General features: G+C 32.4%; 1 protein-coding gene across 1 annotated transcript; it reads right to left on the reverse strand.

Annotated features, from left to right (window-relative positions):
• Positions 1 to 1583: 1583 nt before the first annotated feature.
• Positions 1584 to 3623, reverse strand: LOC135124855 (cytochrome P450 4C1-like). Its single transcript, XM_064050078.1, has 9 exons — positions 3437 to 3623; positions 3196 to 3387; positions 2967 to 3143; positions 2724 to 2917; positions 2627 to 2666; positions 2410 to 2579; positions 2191 to 2359; positions 1963 to 2142; positions 1584 to 1918 (listed from the first exon to the last, which is right to left on the reverse strand). Exons 1-9 carry the CDS (start codon positions 3621 to 3623, stop codon positions 1743 to 1745), a joined length of 1485 nt encoding a protein of 494 aa, XP_063906148.1. The 3' UTR covers positions 1584 to 1742.
• Positions 3624 to 8766: the final 5143 nt, after the last annotated feature.

An 8766-nucleotide genomic window follows, 5' to 3' on the forward strand; every position in this document is an offset into this window, starting at 1 on the left:
TTTTCAATTATTAATTTTTCGATTTTTCAATTTTGGTCTAATTTGATTTCTTAATTTTTTGATTTTTTGACTCCTCTACTGTACGATGTTTTGATTTCTCGTTGTTTCAGTTTTTGAATATTCCGATGTTTCGATTTTTCGACTTTTTGGCTTTTCGAATATTCAATTTTTTGATTTTTGAATTTTAGATTTTTGTTTTTTTGATTTTTTTGGTGTTTCGATCTCCCAATTCTACAATTTTTCGATATTTTTATTTTTCAATTTTTCGAATTTTTAAATTTTTGATTTTTCTTTTCTTTTATTTCTCAATTTTTGGATTTTTTAAATTTTACATTTTTCAATTTTACTATTTTTTTAAGCTTGGATTTCTCAATTTTTCAAGTTTTCAATACTCAATTTTTCAGGATTTGAATATTGAGAACTTTTCAATTTCTGGATTTTCAATTTTCAGATATTTTAATTTTTTGATTTTTTAATGTTTCGATTTTTGGGTGTTTTGATTTTTCGATTTTTAAAGTTTTTGATTTTTCGATTTTTCCAATTTGTTGTCTATTTTAAGTATATTTCATTTTTCAATTTGCGCCTTCTGCGGGAGTATTATTTGTTGTGCTGCACTTGACGGGCGAGGGAAGTTCTGTCGAAATAACCTTCGACCAATTTTTATACTTAGCACGTAGGGTTCTTATTAAGCATTCCTTATTTAACCGAACAGTTATTAATTTAACTAAGCAGCTATTATTTCACCAAGCATATATTATTTTTACTGAGAATTTATTTTTTAACTGAGCATTTATTATATAACTTAGCATTTATCATTTTTACCGAGCAAAAATACAGAGCGTTTAAAAATAGAACTGTGCATTTTCCCTTATCTAAATAACGAGAAAACGGTATTAATAATACATTTAGGCGAATAAAGTAAGAGACGGGCTTGATAAGCCTTGTTTGCTCTACAGTGTCTAAATTGTGTTTGAATAATATAATACTTATCTCGAATATTAAAATTAATATGTCAAAAGAATACGAGAAATGATTATTCTGTGCTGAAGGTATGTTGTGGGCCGCCTGTCATAAATTATCATTATTCTTCATTATCGGCTTACGATGTTTTTATGACCCAGGTTCGGTAGTCGTCTATCCCAGCGCGTCAGGTAAATTTAAAGAAGAATTGCTGGTTGCGTTTAAGGCAACAAATGGTACCCATTTCAAACTTGCCTCTTGTCTAACGTACCCCCTTAAATGAATCTAAAAAGTGTCTGCAACCAACAATACATTCGCTGCACAAAACTCGTTTAGGTGGTCACAGGAACCAGAAAAAAACTGTCTGAAACACTCAACTTACAAAAAATAAGTCACATTGTGTTGTTTTATTTTAGCAAACGAACATTATAATAGTTTTACTTTTTCTATAAAAAATGAACTTGTCGCTGTCGATGTAACAGTTTCCTGTAATTATAATTTGAGCAAACCTTCTCGATCTCCTATGATCCTGTTCTGAGATGGAATATTCAGGCTCGCAAATTTTGCGCGCAGTTACAAAAGTAACTCTTTCTAATTTGAAATTATTTATTAATATCGTTTTATACAAAGTTGACTATTATGCAAGGTGTCAATGTAATATGATACAAAATGATCGGCACCCATAATAATTACATAACAGGTAAATAAACCCTGAGACTAAAAAAACCTTGGTCTGGAAGCTCATTACAATAAATTAAATAAATACTTAAACTAATTAAAAGCTAACTCTGGCACTTTTTCTCCAAAACAACTCTATAGCCTTTACTCGCCTTCCCCACGAACGAAAACGTCAACTCAATCTCCTCCACACTCCTATAATCCATCACTTTCGCAATCTTGTACCTCCTCAAAACCGTCGCCAAAGTGGCCTTCATCGACAACATGGCATACCTAGAACCTGAGACACCCTCAAACCACGAAAACCTCATCCTCGAAACCAACCTGGACAGTTCCTGGAGCCAATACTGAACGGAATATACGCAAACCGGTTCCTCTTTGCCGTTTCCTCGGGCAGGAACCTATCAGGATCGAATTTCAACGGCTCCGACCAATACTCGGGGTTCCTGTGAATATGCTGGACGAGCACCACGAACCTACACCCAGCCGGAAGCACGTAGGGATCTGGTAGACATAAATCTAGTCTTGAAAAAGACCGAAGTCTTCACCTACCTAGAGCGACGTTGCGGTTGATTTCGCGCCCGATTAGCGGCAAAGGGGGGAAGAGGCGCAGGCTTTCTTTGATAACGCGGTCCAGGTAGTCCAGTTGGGAAAGGTCTTCAAGGGTGGCGTCTCGGTCAGTGTGGCCGAACACTGAATGTAGCTCTTCGGAGACTTTTTCCTATGATTATTACAATAACAACAATTTCAAAAAATGAAAAACGGGTTTACTTGGACTTCTGGGTGCATTCCTAACATCAAGAGCACAGAACTGGCACCCACCGCTGTGGTTTCGCTGGAAATCGGGAGAAGAGTCGAGGCGATTCGTAGCAACAATTCGTACGAAAATTGGTTTTCGTGGTTGGAGTGAATCAAATGACTCAATAAACGTTTCTCACCATCTAGAGCAAGTTTAGTGAAGTAATAGTAAGTGAAAATTTACTCTTACCTTGTGTGATTTTTTTCAAAGATTCGTTTTCGTCTACCATCTACAATGAAAAAGTGCAACCAACAATACACGTGTGTTTAATGGGGTGCGGGTTTACCTTCTCTGCAAACTGATGAGCCCTTTGACAGATCTCTCGAATTTCGTTTTTATACGAAGAGCGGTCCCAAAAATACTTGAAGAAATACAAGGGGTTGAAAAATCGCTTGAGTACGATTTCTTCGAACCTGAGGACATCCCTGACGCTCTGTTTTTTACCGGTGAGGAGCTTGGGGTGGACACCTCCGATGGTTTCTGTTACAAAATTTTGAGCACGATTTTTAAAATTGGGGTTGTAAGTTACCACAAGCTGCGTTCGTGCCTAGGTTCCACATGTTTAAGAAGAGGTCTACGGGTTTTCCGACCTCGAGGTTTTCCGTCACTCTTCGAGCTTCTCTGATGAAGATGGAAGCGAAACAGTTCACCACGTTGGGTTTGAAGAAGTGGTCCATTACTTTTCGTTGTTTCTTCCAAACGGATACTAGAAAATTTTCTTCGATTCTCTTGCTCAATTTTTCAGAATTTATACTCACATGGAGCGAAGATAATCGTGTCTTTGAAATAATCGTCGGCGATTATATCGTAAAGTATGCCTTTGTCTAGACATCTGGTGAACACCTTCTCCACGTACTCCGCCTTGGAAGTACACACATAGAGAGTGTCGATCCAGAACCTTCCAATCGGGGCGTATTTGTCATAATACTTACAAATAGTGGCGTGTATTTCTACAAAAATTAATTAATAGAAATACAAATTTTGTTGGAGCGGAACTACTTTTCACGTCCTCCAGGAGGTACATGTTCCCGATTAACGGAAAAGCCACGGGTCCTGGAAATTTCGACCCATGGTAGTACAACCATCGCCTGTTCCAGACGAACGTGAGTATTAACCGAAGTACCAAAATCGCTGTCACACAAATCAAAGCATCTGAGATAGTACAAAATCTGGATAAGCGTGACATTGCGAACCCGCCGAACGTTCAATCAAAACTGATCGTTATTGTTGCGGGTTTTATGGGTTAGCCGAATTATCAATGGGGATCAAAACATATTCACGCACATGCACACACTTTTCGAAGAAAAAAAAACAAGTTTGTAATGTGTGTTAGGAGGTCAAGAGATGTCCAAAATTACGAAATCGGCCTATATTTTTTTTGGTGCAATGTTTTTGTGTACCTAGTGATTTAGGGGTGTGCAATTTAGTCAAACCATGAAGTAGACTTGTTTTTGTACCGATTGAAGACACAATCGGATTTGTTGGAATAAAAATGTAAACAAAAACAAATTTGAAAGTACCAAATTTCTCGTGTAAAAATCACGGCGAAATTAATTAAAGTCATGGCGGTCGTACTAAACCAGTTTGCAGGCTTGCAGCATGAATTGAAATTTTCTAGTATCGTATTGTTTGCCGATTTACTACGTTCATAAAGGTGTCAAGGAATTCAACACGCACCCAACAAAAATAATAAAATATTTGGGGGAAGACTTGGCAATGACAGTGATCTTAATAAACGCGTAAAATCCTTTCGCATTCCGTTCTAGACGCCGGCATGCAAAACCTTGGCGTACGCAAATGTTTTGAGCCTATGGGCGGATCACTTTTGCCCGTCGTCACTGAAGGAGGCGGTCCAAATTGTCCAAGGGCAGAATTTGTAGGTAGGCTCAAACGACAAGAAAATTTACGTGTTGACCAAATTTTTACTCTGAATTAGTTTTAATTTTATAAATACCCTATCTAAAGTGTTCAGAATATGATGAGTCTATACTTGTGATTTACCATTCCATTTATATTTTTTGGATTTGTTTATACATACAAGGTGACTCAAAAAAAAAATGACTGAGTATGAATTTATATATTTTATTGAAGAAATCAAGAATTGCAAAACTGAATACTTTGAAATCTTGTCAATTAGTTGGAACCTGAGCCCCCTTTTTTTTGCAATATCTGTGATGTGCTATTAGTTTCCATAACTTATAAAATTAGAAAAAAAAACCCGTTCTGCTCAAATAAAATCGAGAATATGCTCAAAATCACACTAATATTAGGTCTAATTGTGCCGACCACAGTTATAAAATTCACATTAAAATAAGTCACGGACATTTTTTGAAGAGTACTACATTTCAAAAAACAAAAAAAAAAATCAGTTTATAAACTTCATAATTTTGGTTTAAAGTTTATCAATCATGTTTGACGCTTTATTTTATCCGACCATTACTGCGGTCTCTCTTGGGTCGAGGTATAACACCGGACCGAACGTTCTTCGACGGATAGGATAATTTATTACTTCCGACATCTTTTCGGTGAGAAATTTAATCTTCGCATACTTCAGCGTAGTTAGTGAACTCGTTGTGACCACTGAAATATACAAAGAGTAAATTTTGAAATGGAACGAAAGTCGAAGAATACTTTCAAAGCCACGATCAAAATGTATTTGCTTATCTTCGCCAAAAAATGCATGACGTCATCGTAAAATTTGATATGATGAGTCTATACCTGTGATTTATCATTGCAGTAATATTTTTTAGATTTACTTTTACAGCCTGTCTCAAAAAAAGGTCGCTTCGATTTTCGATTTTTCGTTTTTTCGACCAACAGTTTCATCGAATTAGATTTTCCAGTTTCCATTTTTCTATCAACTTTTCGATTTTATTATTTTCTAATTTTCTGATTTTTCAAATTTGCGGTATTTTGATTTTTCGAGTTTTCAGTTTTTTCGTTTTTTCGATTTTTTAATTTTTCGTTTTTTTGATTTTTCAATGTTTCGATTTTTTAATTTGCCATTCTTTCAATTTTCGATTTTTCGTCTTTCCATTTTTAGATTTTTTGATTTTTCTGTTCGTCAGTTTTTAGACTTTGCAATTTTTTTGCATTTTTCGATTATTTTTTACTTTCTGATTTTTTTGATTTTTGAATTCTCGATTTTACGTTTTTAATTCTTCGATTTCCGATTTTTCAATGTTCCGGTTTTTTAATTCTTCTATTTTCGATTTTTCGATTTTCCATTAATCATAAAATTTTTCGATTTTTCGGTTGTTTTATTTTTCGACCTTCGATTTTTCAACTGTCGATTATTCGATTTTCCATTTTCTGATTTTACGATTTTTCGATTTGCGATTTTCCGATTTTCGTTTTTCCACTTTTGGGGTTTTTCGATTTTTCTATTTATTTCAGTTTTTATGGTTCTGCAATTTGCAGCTTTTAGATTTCAATTTTGTTACTTTCCGATTTTCCACTTTTCGATTTTTTGATTTTTTTTCGATCGTCGTTTTTTCGATTTTCATTTTTTCGATTTTTTGATTTTTCAATTTTTAGGCCTTGCAATTTTTTTACTTTTCGCTTTTTCGAGTATTTGTTTCATCGAATTTTCGATTTTTCGAGTTTTCGATTTTCGATTTTTCGGTTTTTCCATTTTCCGATTTTCGATTTTTCGATTTTCCATGTTTAGAGATTTTTCGATTTTTTTTTTTATTTTTTGATTGTTCTGTTCGTCAGTTTTGAGACTTTGCAATTTTTACTTTTCCACTTTTCTATTATTTTAGTTTCGGATTATTCGATTTTTGAATTTTCGTTTTTTTTTCATTTTTCGATTTCCGATTTTTTAATTTTTCGATTTTTCGGTTTTTTAATTTGTAGATTGTCGATATTCCGATTTTCGATTTTTTGATTTTCCAATCTTCGATTTTTCAATCTCCAGTTTTCGATTTTCCACTTTTTGATTTTCCGATTTTTCGATTTTTCTGTTCGTCAGTTTTTAGGCTTTGCATTTTGTTTACTTTTCGATTTTTCGATTATTTTACTTTCTAGTTTTTTTATTTTTGAATTGTCGACTTTTAGAGTTTTCAATATTATGAATTTTCGAATTTTCGGTTTTCCTATTTTTCGATTTTTGATTTTTTCATTTTTCGGTTTTTTGATTTTTCAATTCTCGGTTTTTCAATCTTGCAAATTTTTGATTTTTCAGATTTGTGAATTTCCAGTTTTTCGATCGACCTACGTATTAGATTCATTGAATTTCCATTTTTAGATTTTTGATTTTCCAGTTTCGCATTTTCAGATTTTCTGTTTTTCGCATATCTGATTTATCAAATTTTCGATTTTTCGGCTTTTCGATTTTTCCATATTTGATTTTCGAACTTTCGATTGTTCAGTTTTCCATTTTTCAGCTTTTAGACTTCAATTTTTTTACTTTTCGATTTTCCAAATTTTCGAGTTTCAATTTTCAGAATTTTGATTTTTCGATTTTCTTTTTAAATCTTTGAATTTTTCGGTTTTGATTTTTCGAATTTTTGATTTTTAATTTTTCCTTTCTTCGGTTTTTAGACTTCAATTTACATTCTTTTAAATTTTTTGATATTCTATTTTCCGCTTTTCAGAATTTTCGATTTTCAGTTTTCAGACTTTCGATGATTAGAATTTTGGATTTTTCAGTTTTATGATTTTCCGATTTTTAGAAAATTTGAGTAGTCGAATTTTCGATTTTTCAATTCATCGATTTTTCTATGTTCAATTTTTCGATTTAAATTTTGCAATTTTCAATTTGTCCAATGTCGATTTTTAGAATTTTCGGTTTTTCAATTTTTCCATTCTCAACTGTTAGACTTCAATTTTGTTACTTTCCGAATTTTTTTTTTTCGATTTTTGAATTTTCAGAATTTTCAAGTTTCTTTATTCAGATTTTCCATTTTCCACTTTTTCGATTTTAGATTTTTCGAATTTTTGTTTTTCCAATTTTTTGCTTTTTCGATTTTTCTGTTCGTTTTAGTTTCTAGGCTTTGCAATTTTTTTTACTTTATATATTTTGATTATTTTAATTTCCGATTTTTTTATTTTTGTTTTTGATTTTTTTAATTTTCAATATAACAAATTTTTGTCTTTTCGATTTTTTGGTTTTCCCGTTTTTCAATTTTCGATTTTTAGATTTTTGAGGTTTGTGAACTTCCACTTTTCGATCGACCTAGGTATTTGATTCATTGAATTTTCGATTTTTTGATTAGCCATTTTTAGATTTTCGATTTTTACGATTTGTATTTTTCGATTTTCTGTTTTTTGGATTAGTGAATTTCAGTTTTTCCGATTTTTGATTTTGCGCCATATTTGATTAATCAAATTTTCGAAAAAGTTACCATGCTTAGAAAAACTTCAAAACATCTACAATATTTCAAAGTATTCAGTTTTGCTATTCTTGATTTCTTCAATAAAATAAATTGACTCAGTCATTAACTTTTTTGAGACACCCTCTATAACCAAATCTAAAAAATATTAATGCAGTGATAAATCACAAGTATAAAACTCATCATATTTTATACATTTAAGATAGGATTTATTCTGCAAAATTTTGAGGTGACGTCATAAATTTTTTAGAGGGGATAAGCAAATATATTTTAATTAAAAATATATCATGTTTATCATGATTTTAAAACATCTGCAAGATTTCAAAGTATTCGATTTTGCCAATTCAAAATTAAATTGCAAAATATTGTTTTATAATTTTGATTTTTTTTCCAAAAATCTAGACGTTTCGGATAAAAACTCAACACGGAATCATAAACTACATGTGTAGGACTATGTTACTGTATACAATTTAAAACCCATTTACTATGCATAAATTTGAAGTGACGTCATCACATTATTGGTGGGGATGATTATACAAATTTAATAATTCTGCGACATTTATGAAAAAAATATCAGTTAACAAAAATGGCACGTTTTTATTATTATGCCAGTTACATGTCACTCAACGACAATATCGGTTTTTTTTAAGAGTATTTTATTTGAAAAAGTGATGAAATTTTTTATACGGAACAATTGGTCGAAAGATGTTAGAAAGCAAAATAATTCATGTCCAGACCATCGTTACTCATGAACGAAAGTGATCATTATTTTATGGGAACAACTACCTGCTAAATCTTCTCCGACAAATTCGAGAGAACTGGTGTGAGCCATAAATATTTCTTACCAAATTTAAATTTCGTTGTAGTTTGAGCCTACCTACAAATTCTGCCCTTGAAGGATTTGGACCGCCTTCTTCGGTGAGGGCAGGCAAAAATGATCCGCCCATAGGCTCAAAACATTTGCGTGCGATTGTACAAATAAAACTTCGAAAA

The sequence above is a fragment of the Zophobas morio genome, unplaced genomic scaffold, assembly GCF_036711695.1.
Source record: "Zophobas morio isolate AGI-343-1 ecotype UQ-CSIRO unplaced genomic scaffold, CSIRO_AGI_Zmor_V1 ptg000008l, whole genome shotgun sequence".
NCBI lineage: Eukaryota > Metazoa > Arthropoda > Insecta > Coleoptera > Tenebrionidae > Zophobas > Zophobas morio.

What these genes read in the sequence shown, in the direction of transcription:
- LOC135124855 (XM_064050078.1), bottom strand. Translation starts at nt 3,623, where the DNA reads ATGTCACGCTTATCCAGATTTTGTACTATCTCAGATGCTTTGATTTGT. An exon ending in GAATGCACCCAGAAGTCCAA is followed by an intron (nt 2,360 to 2,409) that starts GTAAACCCGTTT and finishes TAATAATCATAG; the next exon opens with GAAAAAGTCTCCGAAGAGCT. An exon ending in CAACCGCAACGTCGCTCTAG is followed by an intron (nt 2,143 to 2,190) that starts GTAGGTGAAGAC and finishes TATGTCTACCAG; the next exon opens with ATCCCTACGTGCTTCCGGCT.